The sequence below is a fragment of the Pagrus pagrus genome (assembly GCF_965226575.1).
Source record: "Pagrus pagrus genome assembly, chromosome: 1".
Classification (NCBI taxonomy): Eukaryota; Metazoa; Chordata; class Actinopteri; order Spariformes; family Sparidae; genus Pagrus; species Pagrus pagrus.
In genome coordinates, this window is record NC_140185.1 from 25,051,907 (window position 1) to 25,071,297 (window position 19,391).

Genomic DNA, 19,391 nt, shown 5'->3' on the forward strand with positions numbered 1-19,391 from the left:
CACTGCGGTAGCTTAGCTCTACATGAACCTTTGCTGGGACAAAAAACATTCTGTTGATAAATTTGTGTATTTTTTCTCCTTTTTTTTGGTCTTCATATACTGTATGTTTATACTGCCCATAATTATGTGCACATCTGAAATCTGTATGCTGTGGTTAATTTGTTTACGACTCTAAGGCTAATAGCATTTCCTAATTTTCTCTTTAGTTTATTTTATTTGAATTTTATTAAATAGGGATGATGCAATTTTTAAAATAGTCCCAGTACAGACAATGTTACTGATGTGCTGCATAGACTGAAATCATTAATTAAAATTTCAGAGCATTTGGAGCTGTTAACACCACCTGAGTACCTTCATAGACATTTGAAGATGATGGCTGCTTAACACAGTTTAACTTATGCAACTAACATTTTAAATTCAACCTATAAATACCCATGATCCACCCATCTGAGAGACTGTGATCAGCAACTGATAGTGTTACTTGATTAAAGTTATGAATTGAGTATCAAATTGTAAGCTCTTTCAATCTGTTGATTAGTGTATTGTTTAAGTACTTGTGTAGATTCACACCATCAAGTTATCTTTCCTCTGAAACTGCTCTGCTTTGATTCGGACCATTTTTTGCTCTGACTAGGGTTGTGCAATTTTTTGAAATGTCATTGAAATCGCAGTATGGCCAAGTGCAATACCCAAATCATAAGAGGAAACAATTTTTCAAGGAAAAGATGTCCTGGCCTACGAACCTTGTTCCCCAGATGTAAGAAAACCTGTGTTTGGTAGAGACCCCATTAAATGTCACATCATCGTGATTTAATAGTTTTTCCAGTGAAAATTAAAAAGAGTTATGTTAGTCGATGGTGTAGCGCCAGGAGTTGGAGAGGATTGTTGTGAATGAAAATGGAATTGGGCTTCTCTAACTGTGAGCATACCTTTTGTCGGCTAATGCAGCCCATTAGGCCAACTTGGCAGGGACTCTGATTTGCAGTCACAATGATGGGGAAGGATTTGTTAAACTCATATCACCTGAGAGGATGTATGGCAGCGCGAAAAGGGCAATCCATTGATCAACAGTTTCACACGGGGCTCTCTGTAACTAGAGCCAAATAAAATGATGCAATCTTTGAAGCTGCTTTTGGTCATTCGGTGCAGAGGTAGGACTGTGGCTAACACTGCTGTGGTCTCAATGAAGTAAATTCATCAACAATGCATTTGCCTTGTGTATTTATTTATTACATGTTTTGACCCAGGCAGTGTGAAGGTCAGTTGTCTGAATACATGTTTCTGTCAGGTCATTTCAGGTAGCCTGGATGTGATGGGTGTCCGTTTTTAATGCAGCGTGATCTCAGTATCCACACTGAGTACAATTAACAATTCACACAGTTTTGTGTTGTGTTGTATTGTACTGTAAACCACATCGGGGGTTAATGGTAGACAAAATAATTATTTATTTATAAGCAGCATGAAGGGAGTAATTTCATACTTCATTGAACCCTTTATCACAGGTGGAAGTATTATCCGATTACACAGAGAGAGAGAGAATTAAATGGCTTTTGTGTGATACCTGATCATATCTCTTTGTCTTTTCAGGTATTTGGTGATTATTATCACTTCCGGCATCGTACGGTGGTGAAGAGATCGCTGTCAGATCACAGGGGGACACAAGTCCGCCTAGATAAAGATCCAAAGGTAAGAGGTTTTTTTCAGGGGCCACAGTTGATGTACTGTGTGTTCATGAATGTGGAGGAGGTTTATTGATATTTTGGTGTGTGTGTGTGTGTGTGTGAGGTGTATGTGTTTGAGGTGTGTTGCTGTATTTGTCATCGATCAGGTATTCAGAGTGCTAATTAGCAGCAGTTGACCCAATAAAACTGTTGAAAGCTTGAAAACACTATTTAGATATAGTTCATCACTTGCTGTTATTTGGTAAATCTAAATGTTCATCGCATCATTGTCACAATAAAAATGCAATAAAATACAGTATTTGGAGTTAATAGGGCTTTGAAAAGGGTTTTCTGCATAAATTACTTTATTTTTTTCATTATTGGAAACTCTACATTTACCTGTGTCCACATGTGATCCTTTAAACCAACTGAACATCTTTTTTTTAACGTATGATGTTAATGTTTAATATTATAGCCATTTATTAACTTGATTTTACATGATTACATAGGATTGATTCATCATTTCAAAGTCATTTCACTTCACATACACTGATTATTGATTATTTAGTTGGTCAGTCAGTCCACTAAATGGGCTGTTATTATGTGTAGTACAGGAAGAGAAGCACAGTAGAAACCACGGCAAGGCAAGTTTGTTTATATAGCATCATTCAGACACAAGGCAATTCAAAATGTTTTACAGATTAAGAAGTAAGAGGAATAGTAAGCTAAGAGGGCAAAGAGCCAAACCCTCATCCCTCATATCTTACCTTTTTTTTTTATAATGGCTGTGTCAGACAAGTATTCACACTGCCTGTTTTCCTTTCACCTGAGATGCCGCATGATATGGACACTCCTCTATTGGTGAAGCCGGTTTCTCCTCTTTTTCTGATCCAAATTAAAATTTCACTTTGTGTTTTTTCTCACAGTTTTGTAGGAGAGTTTGAGGTTAGTTTGAAAATGAGTATGTGTCCTACCCAATCTGGAAGGACGAAGGGAAGAGTGTGAAATTAACATTCATAGCTGTGGGAATAAAAGAGTGTGTAGCTGAGAAAGTGCATGTATGAGTGCTTTTTAAAGAGCCTTCAATCAGATGGGCCTCCAACCTTTAAAATAGTTTTATAAAAAAATGACAGACTGAATAGAATATAAAAACTTGAGGTAGTTTGAAAGGCATGTAAACTTAGTTTTTGAGGCTTCCTAACTACTGAAATTGTGACTGTAACTAACTGACAGCATCAAAGTAAAACAGCATGTAAGTAAAAGTATTTTAAAGCTGAGATGAGCAAAGTAAAATGCACCATGTTAAAAGTGAAAATACTTTGTCTTCTAACATCAGAAAACTGAACAGAAATGCTTATCATAATTCCCTACAGCCAAAAGCGTGCATATCTAATGTCTTATGTTCAGTCCAACAGTCCAAAAACTGGAAAGTGATTAAAGATATAATTTGGAACATTTCTGCATTAAAATGCCAAAATACGACTAGACGTTTATTTTATCAGTCGTTTTTGAGTGTCATCATATATTGCCTCAGACTTTTTAATTTTACCCATTTACACACACCTTTGGCAGTGAGCTATCATGCAAGGTGGTGGCCTATCTGAGGATCGAACCGCCAACCCAATTAGTGGGCGACCTGCTCTGCCTCACGAGCTGTTATTTTAATTTCATTGACTAATTGATTAACGGATTAATTGTTGCAGCTCTAAAGAACTACATTCAATAACAGAAGTGAACGTGTGTATTATGAACATCAAATGAATTTCTGCTCTTCCTATAACTGTGTCACTGTTTCCATAAAACAGCTTTACTTTATGGTTTCCCATAACATTTTGTGTCCCTTATTGTTCTCTATGATATGGACAAGGGAATTGTTAATCTGTTGTTGTTATGACAGGAGGGTTTGCACTCAGTTCAGACAGCCTCTCTTCCTCCGCAGTAAAATAAAAAGTTTACAGTTGAAGGCATCACTTCAGAGCAGCTGTATACCTGTTAGATGTCATAGTAACAAAGACAAAACAGTCACTTTTTAAAAAAAAACTGGCGTGGCCTTTCCTGCATCTGACACTATCTGTCAATGTGAAGATTAATTGGAACTTCTGGCTGCTGCTACGTATTTATTTGTGTTCCTCCAAAGTTCATTGTGCACATTTTAAGTGTTTTAACAGAGTTGTCAGCCAGAGTGTAGTCGGGCGCTGACATACCCAGAGCACAATAGGGTAAAATGAACAATGAATTTGAATGCGCACTAGCTTCAAATATAGCATACAAGCATACAAACATGAGGTGGTAATTCTAGTTTCCTCCCTGATCTAAGTTCAGTCTTGTGTTATATTTTCTCCTTCTGAAACCCACCAGCACATGAGAATTGTGAGAAAATGTTTTCCCTCCATTTTTCTTCCTCCTTCTGCTTTCTCTGGGATTTATAATAACATGTTTACATCTACATTGTTTACAGTCATTTCAGTAAATAGAGGATTTCAAGGACAACTATCATGATTTATATAATTCTCCATATAAAGGGTAACTGCAGGAGCATAATATATGCTGCTTTCAGTAAAACCTGTCACTGGCCATGCTGCCATGCTGTGCGGCTACACAGTACAGGTGCATACTGGGAAGAGAACAGCTTCTGCTGGGTTTGTTTGCGTACATGTTAGAAACGGTGCACCTCCCTCTTTGGGATTTCCTTTAACACTGCGGCTCCATTTCCTGTTGTTGAATTCCTTTTTTCCCACAGCACCTCAGAGAAAGTGGAAACCGCTCAGGAGGGGTCAAATCAGCTTGTTGGTACCTACTGGATGCAAGATTTTGGTTTGTTTGTTTGTTTTACGAGGTCAAGCTTTGGAAATGCTGCAATAGCTTGCAATTTTAACTAAATCCCCCTTGGGTTTTTATTCCCAAACTCTCTCATATGTAAACACCAACACAATTTTGAAACTGTGCTATAATTAATAGTCTGATCAAAGCTTGTATAAGGCAGCAGATCATTGCACATGTGATTCCCATTTGCATCAGCTGCACAGTTGTTATGAAAGGGGAAAACATTGCAGAAATAGCCTTAATAGGAGGAATTTTGAAATCCTACAGAGACTGTCCCCGCAGCTTTTTAACTGGCCGAGATGAAGCCTGAACAAAAGGCTCAGTAAACCGTCTTTGAAGAGTGTCTAATTACTGACAAAAGCACCTGGACCTCAGCCAGATCTCATAGACTGGCTAACAGAGCCCTGTTAATAGGGTCTATTGAAGATTTAAAGCTTTGGGTCTATCCGCTCCCTCCACGCCTACTACTGTCCCGTCTTATTCCGTTGTTACACTTATGTTGCAGGCACTTTGCTTTAGTGTTTCTGTTTGGTTAGGTAAAAAGTAGAGAATTAATAGGACAGACATAGCAAAGCAATAAGTAGCTCAAATACATTGAATTTAAGTATAAAGTATCATCATAGAAGCAATAACACAAAAAAGATTTAGCATAAATATAAACGATGTAGCTGCTTTGTATTGTGTTCCTTTATGTAACGATGCTTTCCGTGAGGTTTCCAGTTGGCCTCAGAGGTAGGATGCTATGTTTGTATAATGAAGAAAGACAAAGCAGTGGGTGGGCGAAATGAGCTGAGTGGGGAATCTATTCGTTGGACAGATACAAGACTCTCCACCTAAACATGAGCCAAAGCAGTCTGGTTGTCAGCAGTAGTTCTGCATTGGATCGGTCTGGATGCGTGAGATAGACAGACACCATTTTCCCATTTTCAAAACTCATTTATAATGAAAATGCTGTTTGTCAACTTCAGGGCTCTGTGCTCTGTCACAGACTATTAAAGAATTTTCAAAAGACTCCTCACATGAAAATTGCAAAACAGAAAATGGAAATGTTTGTTGTTTAACTCCTGCCAAAAAGTAGGAAAACTTTTCAAGATGAATTATGAGTTTTGAGCTCAAAAGTTTGACTCCCATTGTTTCTTGTTCCTGTTTACTGTGAATAAGGATGAGGAAAGAAAGGTTTTTGCTGGATATAAGGACTTTGATCTCAAGTTCAGTTTAATATTCAAATAAACGTTTATTTTACAAAATAATCACTGGCTTTCTGTATTAGAAATGATTGGTAAGATATGTAAGGTGCTATAAGGGAGAAATATTCCTGTAACTCCATATAAAACTGATCAGCTTGCCTTATAATTAATTTCAATTAGTTTGTGCTGAAATTGTGACTTTCTTCCCACAAATGGAGCAGTGAAGTACTAAAGTTAAGATAATTACTGTTCGAGTAAACATCTTTCAGGAAGTTATTTGTCACAGTGATGACTGATTGAGAATCCCTGTTGTCTTGATAGTTTGTGAACACACCCAAAGCCACAAATAGTGAGCCATCATTTCCTAGGAAGTAGGAGAAACACTTATTTGCTGGTATTTGATAGACTTTACAGAGAACTGTGAGTAACATTTAGATGATTGGCTGCACAGATTAGAGGGAGGAAAATAACTGAGGTGTCTGCAGCTAAAAGGAGCGGAAACTGCTGCTGTACTCAATCTAATGTGCATGTTTGCCAGAGGTATTTGAGCTTTAATTGAGTGGTCATGTTACTACATTGTTTTGAGTAGTGTATTAAAATCTGACCCTATGTTTCGACCTTAATGGGCAAGACAAAAGATTTACTTTTTGAGGATCAAGTGAACACACCCATGACTGCATAAGGTGCCCTAATGTTTTCTGTAAGAGTTATTGTACCAGTCTGTCTAGTCAAACCCTATATCATTTTGGCAACATTTCCCACAGAGCTCAAGTGTAAATAAAAGCTCATGTTTTCAGTAAAGGCGTGTAAAAGGGTTAGAAGTTCTTATATGTGATGGTTTTGTGGGTAGTGTGCAAAACAAGGGAAAACCAAGGAAATTAAAAAGAGATAGTTTAAGGGAGCATATTTAATGCAATGCAAGATATACAAGCTGTACAGTACAGGAAACTTACCATTATCATTTACATAACTTCCCATGTTGCGTCAGAGAACAAATATTGTGCAAACATTGAGAATCTTTTTACCAAATATATTTGAGTCAGCATGTCAATTTTCCGTGAAAGAGAGCGATCCTACGTATGTGTGAAAATGAGTGGTTTCACACAGGATTTAATGTGTGATTGAAAAGCAGGGGAGGAAACGGAAGAGGGGAAATCACATACACCGCCTCATGACGCAAGAGAAAATAGCTTGTTTGTATCTAACTGAAAATCCCATGGAAGTTGAATTTGGTCCCTGCACACAACTGAGCCTTTGTCACCCAGACTATAGACTATAGTCAATAGTGCTGCCATTTTCTTTCAAACGGAAAGCCAATATTAAAGCCTGATAGAGAGATGTGAACTGCTGCCTTTCTGTCTCTGAGGCCGGCTCAAACTAATGAGGTATTGAATAATGTCGCACAGGAATGGGTTCACAATCTCTCCTTCTAAAAATATGCATTAGATACATATTTATTGTTTCAGTAAAGATAAGTTTTAGCAGTATAGTCAATCTTGGCATTTTTAAGAAAAAATGGGAAGTATGTACAGTAAAAGATGAGGATGTATTTAATCTTTTATCAGAAAAGCCTCCAACCTTGAAAAATACTTTAATAAAAATAGTCTGACTGAAAAGTATTAAAACTCTCACAACAGAAAGGGAAGTTTTAAAGGCGTGATGAACTTTTTTTTTTTGAGGTTGACACCATCAGAGAAAAACAGTATGCAAAGTGCTAAGCAAAAGTATTTTAAAGCTGAGACGAGAAAATACGAGGTAAATATGCAAAGTACGAGTTAAATTTGGTCCCTGCATACAACTGAGGCTTTGTCACCCAGACTGTAGAGGTTTGTGGAGACCTGTTCTTTAAAACAGAAAGCCAATATTAAAGCCAGACTGAGAGAAGCACATTAACTATTGCCTTTATGTCTCTAAAACTGCCTCAAACTAATTAGATGTTGAATCATGTCACGTAGGAAAAGGTTAGGCATCTCTTCTAAAAGTGCTATATATGGATAAGACACACACATTGTTTCAGTAGAGTTTAGTTGTAGCAGTCGATATGATGACATTTAGTTTAGCTTTGATATGATTTGGCTTGAATCTGTTATGAGACTTTAGTGCCTGCACTGTAAATATTTCTTATTAGTTTCCCTTTTATGCAACATGATGTTACCACATTGATTTATCTTCTTGTTGTCTGCAAGAGAATACGAGACTAAAATGTAGAGTTGGACACGGATATTTGGCTATTTGGATATTCATTTGTTGGGTCGGTGTTCCATTTTCAATTTTGGGATTCGTATATTTATTTATTTATTTATTTATTTAGCTAAATGTAGGCAAACTTCAAAACTGCTGGGATTATGTCATAAAAAAGTGCATACCACAAGATAGGACCTCATTTAACCAAACCCCTTGGGATAAAAAAAACCAAAACACATCAAACCTTTTGGAAAATGTCTCTTTATTCAATAGAAATAACAATACCAACAACAATACTATAGAATAGAATAGCCAAATCCTTTTAGTTTTTTGCCTTTAATTAAACAGAAAGATACATCTTAGCCCAGAATGGAGAAATGTCTGGCTCACTCCTTCGTGCGTACCCCGATCAAAGCTTCAAATATTCGCTTGTTGAATACTACGGAAGCTCCTTAGCCCAAAAAATGGTATTCAGGACAGCCTTATTAAATTGCAGACGACGCCAGCACAAAGAAAAAGTTTACAGTGCCAGTTTTCTTTCTTTTTTTTTTATAGACATTTTCCTAATTTATATTCTGCTCGTATACAGTATAAGGATTCCCTGTGGCATGAGGACGGTTGGCTACTTTGCTTTGTTTATCTCCCTTTTCGATGATCACTGGGGTACACATACAGACAGCTGACTAGTTGTTTCCTCTCACCAAAGCTCAGAGGGCACATTGAGCCTGTTGAAAGTTGGACGAGGTCTTTTAACTTTTAACTGAAAACATTTGCAGACACGTCCGTGATCTGTTTGTCAGCAGTGGTTCTCTGGCTTTAAGTGTCACCCAGTTTTTGTGTGAAAACTGTTAAGGCTGTGCAGAGCTGACCTCATCTTCATAGTGAGATTCGGAGGAGTGCTGATTTTCACTTGAACTGATTGAGCTTCTCGCCCGTCAGGGGAACAACACCAACACGAACCTCACACACAAACCTCTCCGCTCCTCGATCTGAAATTATTCCATTATGACGTTATATTCTGGTAGTGTTGAATTGGCATCGCTTCAGTGTAGCGGCTAATGTGACCTTCATTGCTTCTTTCCTCTTTCACTCTTGTGTCTCTAGTGATCTGCAGAGGCGGAGAGGGAGAGAGAGAGGTGGGCTGTGATTTGGTTGTCCTTCACATCAGGTGCTCCGTCCTTGCGGCAGGCAGTTCTCTGTCTTCCTTCTCTGACATATTTTTTTCTTTTTTTTCTTTTTTTTTTCTCCTTGTTCTCATCTACCCCGGTGTTTTGCTGTGCAGCGAGCACAGTTCTGCAGAGGGAGACGCTGCCTGATTCTCACTGTATACATTCTGCTTCTGTCAACACTTTCTGCAGGAGCTCACACTTAAAGCCTGCTGCAGGCTAGGTTGTGCTGGTCGACTTGTAGCGGATTTGTAACTGTGTATGTGTTTTTATAAGTGTACATGATAAGGAGTGCACATATGCATTACAGAGCCTGGTGCATCCCTTTCCACACCAACCCAGAAATTTTAATTAGTCCCGGGCTGCTCTGGAGTTCATCAGCGAGTCTCATTAGTGAGGAGTCCTCGATACCCCGTGTGCCTCTAATCTCACTCGGTCTGCTGCCATCCTTGCTGAGAATTAGTATTTCTATTAATACATTTGACGTGGTGGCCCTCATGTCCACCACATAATTATTTCTTCTGTTTTTGATATGATATGTGATCAGGTTGCCGCTGGAGTATTTTTCTCTCCTGATCCTCACCTAGGGTTCAAAGTACATGTTTTTTTTCTTCAGGCATTGTAACCAAATGACAGCAAATGAATAAAGTGAATTGTTGTGTTTAATCTTTATTTAAAGCAACATTACCTTAAAGGTCCTATTTGTAAAAGAGGAAAATTGAGTCTCATTCCTGAAGCGTCAAATACCAACACTTTGGGAAGGCAACGCCGACCCGAGGTACAATCCAAAAGCAAGTTTCATACAAAAAGAACCTTTTTTAAATAACAGCTTTAAAATATTTTTGATGGTACAGTGTCTTGTAATAGGGTGAAACTTGTTAAGCACTGGTCACGTCACCTTGTTGTATGTTTTGCTCATTTCTTCATGTGTACTTTTTTGTTTGTGCACTTCCTGTTTAGGTGACTTGGGCAGAGCAACAGGTGTCAAAACGGAGGAAAAAGAGAGACGTCTACGTAGAACCTTATGATCCCAAGTTCAGAGACCAGTGGTACCTGGTGAGTATTGGACAGAAGGCTGTGTGCGTGCTTTTCTGTGTGTGTCTGTGGGACATAATTTAGCACTGCACACAGGTTGAGCTTGGTTTCGTCCAAAAGTCAATACAAGTAATTAAATTTGGGGCTGTGGTGTTTCCCTTGAGTCAAAAGACAAGCCTGTGTATGAATCCAATATACCGTCTTTGTGTGAATGCTGTTGTGTTTGTTGTTTGCAGAGGAAGTAGTCTGAGCGACTTCACCCTAAAGGATTCAGCTGCTTGAACAAAACCAGATCTACACACAGAGCTTCTTTTGAATTCTGAATTGCGTGCTTTTTCCAAACTGATGGTTTACTTTAGTCCATAAAGCACAGCCACAGAGAAGAGAAAGAGACAGAGGTGCTTCACCTTGAAGCGCTCTTGTTTTCAGTTGATTGATTTTCACGTTTGACTTGAAGAATGTCACTGATACATTGGCCTGTAAAAAGCAGCAGTAACAACCCCCGAGACCTTCTGTTCGACTCCTCTTTTCCTTCAATTACTGTGTGGATGCTTCAGGCGGGAGAAGATTCATGGTGATGCAAAACAGACTTGCATCACCAGTTGTTCAAAATGTCTGCGCTTCAACAGAGGCAGACTCTTTCCCCAGTGTGGTGGAGTAGTTAGTGGCAACTTGAAAGACAAATGAGGCAGATAAAAGCCTGCTGCCTGGTTGTATCAATGTGACGAGATGTGATAGATTCTGGCATACGTTCACACACACACTTATTAGTGTTTCACTGATGGTAAAAGCTGCAATACATGTGGATAAGGCAGAGTTCTGTGCACAATTAAATGGCATTTTATCTTATCCTATAGTCAACCAATGATTGTTTTCTATATTGATTAATCAATATAGAAACATATTGATTTCAGTTTCTTCTTCAAGAGAAAATAAATTAATCCTTTAGTCTCCAAAACCTGAAGATATTTTCACTGCAATAATATCATTTAAAGAAACAACAAATTCATATTTTAACAGGAAAGTGTTAAATATTATTACTTAAACTATGGTGCTACTGTTTTTCAACTTTTTTTTAACCTTTTTAAAGCAGTGCTGAACCAGTGGAAAACATTAAAATACAATCTGTAGGCGCTCCATGAGGCCGTAAAGCTCATTAACCACCAAAAGACATGAAAACTGGAGCAACACCTTTGGTGTTCTCATATGCAGCTCAAAGCGCAACTCATCCTAGTGGTGGAAAGGATCTGACAGTCACCATGTCAGCAAAAAAAAAAGAGCATGTGGACATGTTAGCCGTTAACAAACCGGCCAACCCCCATTTAGCATATAGCATTAATGTTTCATCATATCATAGCCAGTCATGTTAGTGAGACTAGATACATGAGGATTACTAGGTTTCATTCATTGGATACCTGGAATGAGTGCACCAAAATTAATGGCAGATATATTTTGTTTTATTTCACTCTGATGGACCCACCTAACTTACATTCCTGGTGCCACGCCATGAGCATGACCAAAACAATCACAAAAAAAGAGTTTGATGGCTGACAGCCATGTGTAACAGTTAGCTGAACAACTGAACTGTGGAGTGAATAAATGCATTAAAATGCTAAAAAATGCAAATTTCCCTGGTATTCCCTGAACTCCTTAACTCTGCATCAAGGCTTCAGATTGTGTTGCTTTCATTTGTAGTTTCAGTCATTCGACATCGATTTTACTGCCTCCAGCTCGTCTCTGCAATTGTGATTCAGTTTCAAGATGTAACTGTTTTTTTGGATGGGGCATGTACCGTCCAAATGTCTCCACACTGTTCCTCTCTTATTATGGAAATACATTCTGTGTGTGTTAAATAATAAGTAAATCTGGTAATGTATTTTGGAAAGTGTCTGGTTATAGATATGTGCTGCAAATAAATCTGAGCCTCATGAAAAGTAAACCTGGCTGGCATGAGGAGTGTGTGGGTGTTGTCTGCTGGCAGGTTGTCCTTGGTGGAGAGATGCTAATGGTCAGCTGCTACAATGTATATTTAATATATTCTGATATTTATCTAAATAATGAGACAGATTTTTTTTCTGACTATTGAATAAATGGGCAGAGATCTTAAGTTATACACACGCTCACGCAGTGGTTTTTCAGTTCGCAGAAGGACTGCTGACATTAAGGTAGAAAGAAAAGGACTTACGTGATGAGTAATAACCAAAATGAAACCTTTCACATGCCAGGCTCAGATTTATTATACACTCTGAATGGCCCTTTTTCAATCTGAGTCAGCATTGCACATCACAACTTTCAGCTTTAATTGATTTTCTTCTGGATGGTTTAAGTATCAATGACGTTACAAGGTTGAGGAGCAAACCTCTTCCTGTGTGAGAGACGACAGTTACAAGGGTCTGAAATCCAAGAGGAGAAAATGGCAGGTGGTACATCAGGCACATGACGCTCTGCTTTATAAACAGGAGCTTTGAGCTAGATGAAAGCCAGACACAGCTTTAGAGCAAAGGTCAAGTTAAATGTCAAAAGCATATCAAAAAGCGTACAGAATCATTACTGGATGCCATCATCCAGTTCACTGGTGCTTTTCTCGATGTTAATAATAAATGCACTAGATGCAAAGCATGGCACTGATGCTCTCAGAAAAGAGATACTCCTCGTAAGCTTGCAAAACTGCCTTCCCCCTCATTGAGAAACTTCAGCTGTTCTCTAAGGAAGAATGACTGAAATTCAATAAGCAGCACCATTTTTTCCCCGGATGCTTCAGTCAAAAGCTCAGTCGCCTAAAAGTCTTAAAAGATTCCCTTTTTTTAAGCCCTTCCAGATTTAGTTAAAAGCACATTCTTGTCAGCACTCAGGTGTCTCTCAGATAATTAGATTCCTTATTTGCTCTCTCCATCCTCAGTACAACGGCAACCACCGTGACCTGAATGCCAAAGCTGCGTGGCAGTTGGGCTACACAGGTAAAGGGGTGGTGGTGTCCATCCTGGATGACGGAATAGAGAAGAACCATCCTGACCTGAAGCAGAACTACGTGAGTACTCCTTAATGCGTTTATGTGTTTCTGTGTTTCGGAGATGTGTTTCTGCTGATCGAAGTTAACAGTGTAACAAATACAGCAGATTTTGAATTAAAGATGATAGATGGTAAGAATCTGAGTTTTTTTGACAGATTTTGAGGTGCTATAAGTTGTCGAAGGACAGTTCACCATAAAATCAAAAATACATGTTTTTCCTCTTACCTGTAGTGTTAGTTATCAATGGAGATTGTTTTGGTGTGCGTTGCAGAGTTTTGGAGATGTTAACCGTAGAGATGTTTGCTCTGCGTCCATGAGTAGATTGCTTCCTTCTGCAGGGTGATATGTTTGGCAGGTGTAGGATGGAAGAAATATAGTAGTTCTTACATGAGACTGTAGATTATCTTCAGTAACAGGGTCAGGACATTTCTGTTGGGTTTTTCAAACAAGATAAGATAGAGTGCTTTCTAGTTCCATAACATTCAACAGAAAGCAGACATCTCTACAGCCAATATCTCTCAACCACTCACTCACAAAACAATCTAGATTGATAAATACCACTACATGTAATTAGAAAAATATGGATTTTTGATTATAGGGTGAACTTTCCCTTTAATATTTAAACGAATCAAACTCAGAAAAGGCTGTTTCTGCATTTGACTCTAACAGCTTATCTGTGTTTTCTAAGGACCCGGATGCCAGCTACGATGTGAACGATGGCGATCCCGATCCTCAGCCTCGATACACGCAGCTTAATGACAACAGGTAGAAATCTCACACAGATAACAATTTAATTTCCTCTCCTTGTCCTTTGGCTGGAACCACACGCTTGTGTTTTCTCAATGCCAGCTGTGTGTGTGGGACATGTCAGGATTAAATTGCACTTGTTCATTAATTTGTCTCCCTCACTGTCTTGATAGCTGACAGCTGACATGTAAATAGGCCCATGGCTGAGTCAAAGGATACCGTTTATGGGAACAAAACTAATTAAACATCATAGCCTATGGGGTTTGTTTTATCCAAGACATTTCAATTTTCTGCCATTTAATGTTTTTTACTCGCCACAAATGGGCAATTACTTCCTAATATGAATCCTGCCCCGACTCAGAGTTGGTGGATTTGTTTTGGCCTCCTAAATCACACAGGCCCCACCAGGGCATTTCTATAGCCTGGGTAAGCAGAGTAAATCTACACCAGGATTAAGGTAGTGTGTGAAGAAAATGGCTTTATTGCAGTGGCCTCCGCAGATGGCATTAGGAGTTGTTTACCACCACAGTGATGTCTTGCCGAGAATTGATTGAATTAAGTTCATCAGCATTAATGAAACAGAGCAAATCTCTATGCTCTGGAGGGCCCTTGCTCATCTTATTTCATCCATGTCGCTTGCCTCCCTTCTGACTTTAATTTGTCGTAATCTGCTGTTTGTGGGCCACTGGCCTGAGAGGCTTTTTTTGTATCTCGAGGCTCACCGTGATTACGGGTGATAGGCAGAGAAGATTATAGTTGGAAGGATGGATGAAAACTCAGACAGAGGGCCTTGAGCGGGCACCATGAATGTGGTAGCTGTGGGATACAGAGTAGCCTGAATATACAGTAACTGAGCTAATGCTTTATCAACTCCTTAAAGGCTTTGTTGAACTTGTAAGAGGCTGATTCTGGAAGGTGTTTAATTGTTTTCAAACTAAAATAATATCTGCTACTTTAGGGCACAACTTCACGCACACACAGTTATCAGTAAAAGTTCTGATAAACATAGAAGCAGTCCAAACAATGCGCCGTTGCCTTCTAGTATAGCCAAATTGAGTGCTTTGTGCCAGTGCCCGAAACCGTTTTCCCTAAATGGTGGAATTTCTTGCGGAGGAATGTGGGAGAACATCCCTCCAGTGCAACTTCACGGATCCACAATCTATGCCAAGTCACGCTTAAGCTCCTCCGGTGGCTCACAGTGGCCCGGAGCCCAGCTAAGACACTTAGTATTGATGTTTCCTTCATTTCTGCTGCACCTCTTTCCAACCCTCTCTCACCTCAGCCCTTATCTCTCGCCACCCAGCTCTCCGTGTCTTCCCCGTGGCAGGACCATTTGAGAGCCAGCATATTTGTGTGTCTGTGTGTGTATGTCTGTTTCTCTTACTTTTACAGTGGGCTGGTGCAGATGCATGTGTAAACAAGCTGCGGGCAGGCATGAAAACGTGTAAAGTTGTGTAAGACTGTAAGTCTCTGTTCCCTGCAGAAAGCCCAACTCTGTTCCCCTCCATAAGGCTGCCTTTCTTTCCCAGCATACGGGAAGCAGAAACGATGGCTCAGGAGCAATGTGACCATTCACCCTCATATTTATCTAAGACGGCATGTGATCTAGATGTTTCCCTTTCAAAGTTTCCTCTGACTCCTATCAGGATGGTTTCCAAATGTGCTTTTTCTGTTTTAAACAGGCATTTTACTCAACTTATTGCCCCCTGATGAAGAGCAAAGCTAGCTCACAGTCTAATGTCAAAATCACTTTATTCAACATGTGCAATAAACATGCAAAACATTTTTATTATGATGCAGACTGATTGCATATTTAAATTCAGACACATTTAATGTATAGCGATGGATGAAGGGACATATTTAACAGAACTGCAAACAGCAGGTTGATTAATTTTCACCAGACCTTACATTAATCTCTCTCTAGACATGTTCTTCATCTCCCTCCTCTTTACCATGCTCTATAAACATTGCCAGACCTTTTGTCCTGAAGGCCAGCTCATTAGTAAACTGGCAGAACCATTAGCAGACTTAAGAATGAGCAGAGTGAAAACAGTTGTTCGGATTTACTTTTGAGGTTCAGTGCAGCCCGGAGACTAATGAACAGCAAACGGCGCTATACACGGCTGTAAGACCCTCAGTGATTTTTTATTTTATTTTTTAAAGTAATTACGACGATGCAAGAGAAAAAGAGAAAGTGAATTCAATTGCCGAATTTGAATATGGTGAAAAGTTGGGCTCGCATTTCACATCTTAGACTATAATTTTTTGTTTTTTATGTTTTTCATGTTGGTCACATGTCCTTTTATCCATTGTTCTCATGCAGTGGTATGCATCACAAACTGCAGGAGCTAAATGTAGAACTTGTCACTCATATGGCACCTAGAGGACTGCTGTGTTTTTAAGCGGCACAAGACAACCTGCAGCATCAGTGGCAGATCTTTATATAACAAGCCAACAAGCTGCTTTTGTGCCATTTTCTTGTTTGGCTGTGCAGATTTTGGTGGACACTTTTCCCATCTTTGCACTACATACACAGACACAGTTTGGATACATCTGTATGACAATAGCATGTCTCTTTAGGACGTCTCCAGAGTGAGACAGTTAAAGCTTTGCAGAGTGATAATGGTTCTGCCAGCTGTGAGTATGAATACTGATCATGTTTTTGGCCTCGGGCCTGCAGCCAACTGTAGTCTGCTGTAACCTGAGTGAGGCTCTGTGTGTAGGATCTGCCATGGGTTTTCTGGCTGTAATCGGAACAAGACTTTACTGAAATTGCTCTTTGTTCACCATAATCTCCTATTATCACCATTACGTATGAAGCGAGAATGCAGGATTATTGTATCAGATACAAAAGGTGTTTTTAAAGTTCCCAGAGATTATCATGTTCTGTTTTCCAAGAAGTGACTTCTTAAATCAAGATTGTGTTGAGAAGGCTTAGTGAAGGCAGGGAAAGGGTTTAAAATAAGAAGCAGATGTTCACAGTGAAACTGTGTGTTGAGATAAAAACTAGCAGGTATGTGCCACTTAAGTCTTTAAGTGGACAGTTTGCATTATGTTGGTAATGTGGCAGACAGCCGCACTAATTGACTGCTGCTTCATTGAGTTGTTTTGGTTCGCTGGAAGCTTGTTTAAATTAGACTGGTGAAGTATTCACTCTATTAGTGTTGTGTGTGTAGACATGAGTGTGTCAAGTTTGATTAATTAAGACAGAGTGAAGAAGCATGTGATGAATTATTAGCTGCTTTACAGTGATATTGCAGTTCTGTAAAAAAATATTACATTTGCTCAAAGCTGCTACAAGGACGTTTAGTTTTTTTGGTGATCTGGTGGACCCTGTGGACAAAAGCAGTATGGGAACCATCACCTCCGATCTGGCTTGATCTGGTTAGCGCATGCATTTGTTTTGTTTTAAGATAATCGCATGGTCATTGCATCAAAATCAAGTAAATCTAATAAATGTTCAAACATCTCTTGTTGCATAACCTGCCGTGATATCTGAGTACTTGACTCAGTCACAACAGCTCGCTTGAGTTGGTTCGGATAGTTGCGCAATAGTTGTTGAAAATGTTTAGGTTCACAGCATCAGAATGGATAATCGTTGTTTGTCTTAAGAAGTGGGAGCAGTTGAGAGTGAAGACTTGCTCTGAGAGTCTGAGTCAGTGTGTCAGGCACATAATACAGCACTGATAATTAATCTGACTTGTTAACAACTGATTGAACAATGCTGTACTTGTAGTGACAGGAAGCTCTTTCTTCCTGCAGACAATGTCTGGATGTGGTTACACTTCCTGTGATGATCTCCTGCACCGTGCTGTTACCTCATTTAGCCTCCTCTCTAAATCCTTGGCCCCGAGGATGCATCCAGGTTTGGGTTCATGTGATGTTGCTCTCGTCGGGACGTCAGATCAGTAGAATGGTGTTCATACAGACGTTCAGTCATGCCTTGTCCTCATTGTTAGAGGACTGGTGGCTCCCTCAGGCATCTCATTGTGACTGATTATCCTGTTGACAGATGAACTCACCGAGTCAAGGTTTCTAATTAACTGCGGTATAATTCTGCATTTGGGGATTTGGGCCATAAACTATTAAGATCTTAACCATGGGAGCCATTTTTAATAATATAGTATGTTTAATGAACCGTTTTAATGGCTCCAAGTTGTGTGTGTATGTGTGCACGTAATGTTTCCATGATGAATAAAGTCTTAATAAAGGTCGGAGCGAATCACGATTTTATCTTAGTTTGTTTAGAGCACAACATTAAATGTACAACATAATGCATATTTTGGGGAAGTAATTTTGTACTTGGGTTGGTTCAGTCTTGACATTATAATATAAAATAACATTTGACCTTTTACGTCATTTGCTGGACTAAACATTGTAGACTGGACTCACAGAGGAGTTCTGCTAATCGATAGTTGAATGAAAATGCCTTTGGTTAAACTCCTGTAAGTTATGTTAAATAAATAGCAGGGAGCAGGCTGCTTTAACAAGAACATTTCACAAAAGTGTGTGACCGTTGATGCACTTTTCTTCACATTCTTATTGACCCGAACAGTGAGTGGGAGCAGTAAAAGGATATCTTCTTGTATCCATTTTATCACTCCCTGGAAAATCACTCCTAAAAACCTGATTATGCAAGAAGTTATTGCATAATCAGATTCAGAAACCAAGCGCTTTACCTCTGTAACAGCATTTGTATGCTGTGAAGCAGTCTACCGTGTAAGTGACTGTAATGAATGTGTCAAAGGAAGGTTTGGAAGAAGGCTTAGTCGAACAGTGGGGGTATAAGCCCGTGCATGCCCGGCATCCCACCACAGACACCTGAGCTGCTCCTGATTATCAGCTGCATCACAAACACGGATCCTAGAGGACATAATGACCCCAAAGTCAACACACTAGTCACTTCCAGGAATGTTGAGATAAAGTTCTCGGGAAAATTGTCCAGATGACAGTCGTGTGTTTACTTTTGTAGATGTTTTTATTGCCCAGACGTTTGTCTGTGTAGCATCTGTTTCTGTTTTACTGACATATTGTGACACATAAGAGACACAGTGCCAGTGTCGACTGCGGCTGGACGTTAACCTCTGCTCTCTCTGCTCTTCACTATGTCTAAAGAGATCTCTGGTGCCAGCAGATGAATTACAATAATCTTTTGTCATTATACCGGTGTGTTTAATGAAAGCAGTCTTAAGTGGATGAGTCTTAAGGACTATTGGAATTAGTTAGTCAAATAAAAAAGGTTACGGCCTCTGTGACCTCTGACCTCTCTATTGTAGGAAATTCAATCTGGGGATTAATGATTTCTTTAATACTTATTTTTAACGGATATCGGCAGTTTTGGAAGGCAATTCTCGGATTGAATGTCCATACACTGACACCAGTTAAGGGTTTAAACTAGCGATTGTTTTCATTGTCAAGTGAAGATATATTATGTTAAAATTCTCAAGTAAAGTGTCTAAAAATGACTAGGTCTTTGTTATATATTTAGTTGAAATGTGTACTTACATTATCCTAAATGTTTCCAACAAGTTTACTCAAGGTAACGGTATATTTCAATAGGTCTCCGTTACTGCTCCGT

At 39.2% G+C, this 19,391-nt stretch overlaps 1 protein-coding gene across 2 annotated transcripts in view; it reads left to right on the plus strand.

Moving 5' to 3' along the window:
* The window catches only part of furina (furin (paired basic amino acid cleaving enzyme) a), an 88,053-nt gene that overhangs the window by 42,637 nt on the left and 26,025 nt on the right, over positions 1 to 19,391 (plus strand). For both annotated transcript variants that reach the window (XM_084351176.1, XM_084351177.1), the window contains exons 3-6: positions 1,588 to 1,686; positions 9,982 to 10,077; positions 12,956 to 13,084; positions 13,755 to 13,831. In XM_084351176.1, coding sequence (XP_084207302.1) covers positions 1,588 to 1,686; positions 9,982 to 10,077; positions 12,956 to 13,084; positions 13,755 to 13,831 — 401 coding nt within the window. The remainder of the gene's footprint in view (positions 1 to 1,587; positions 1,687 to 9,981; positions 10,078 to 12,955; positions 13,085 to 13,754; positions 13,832 to 19,391) is intronic.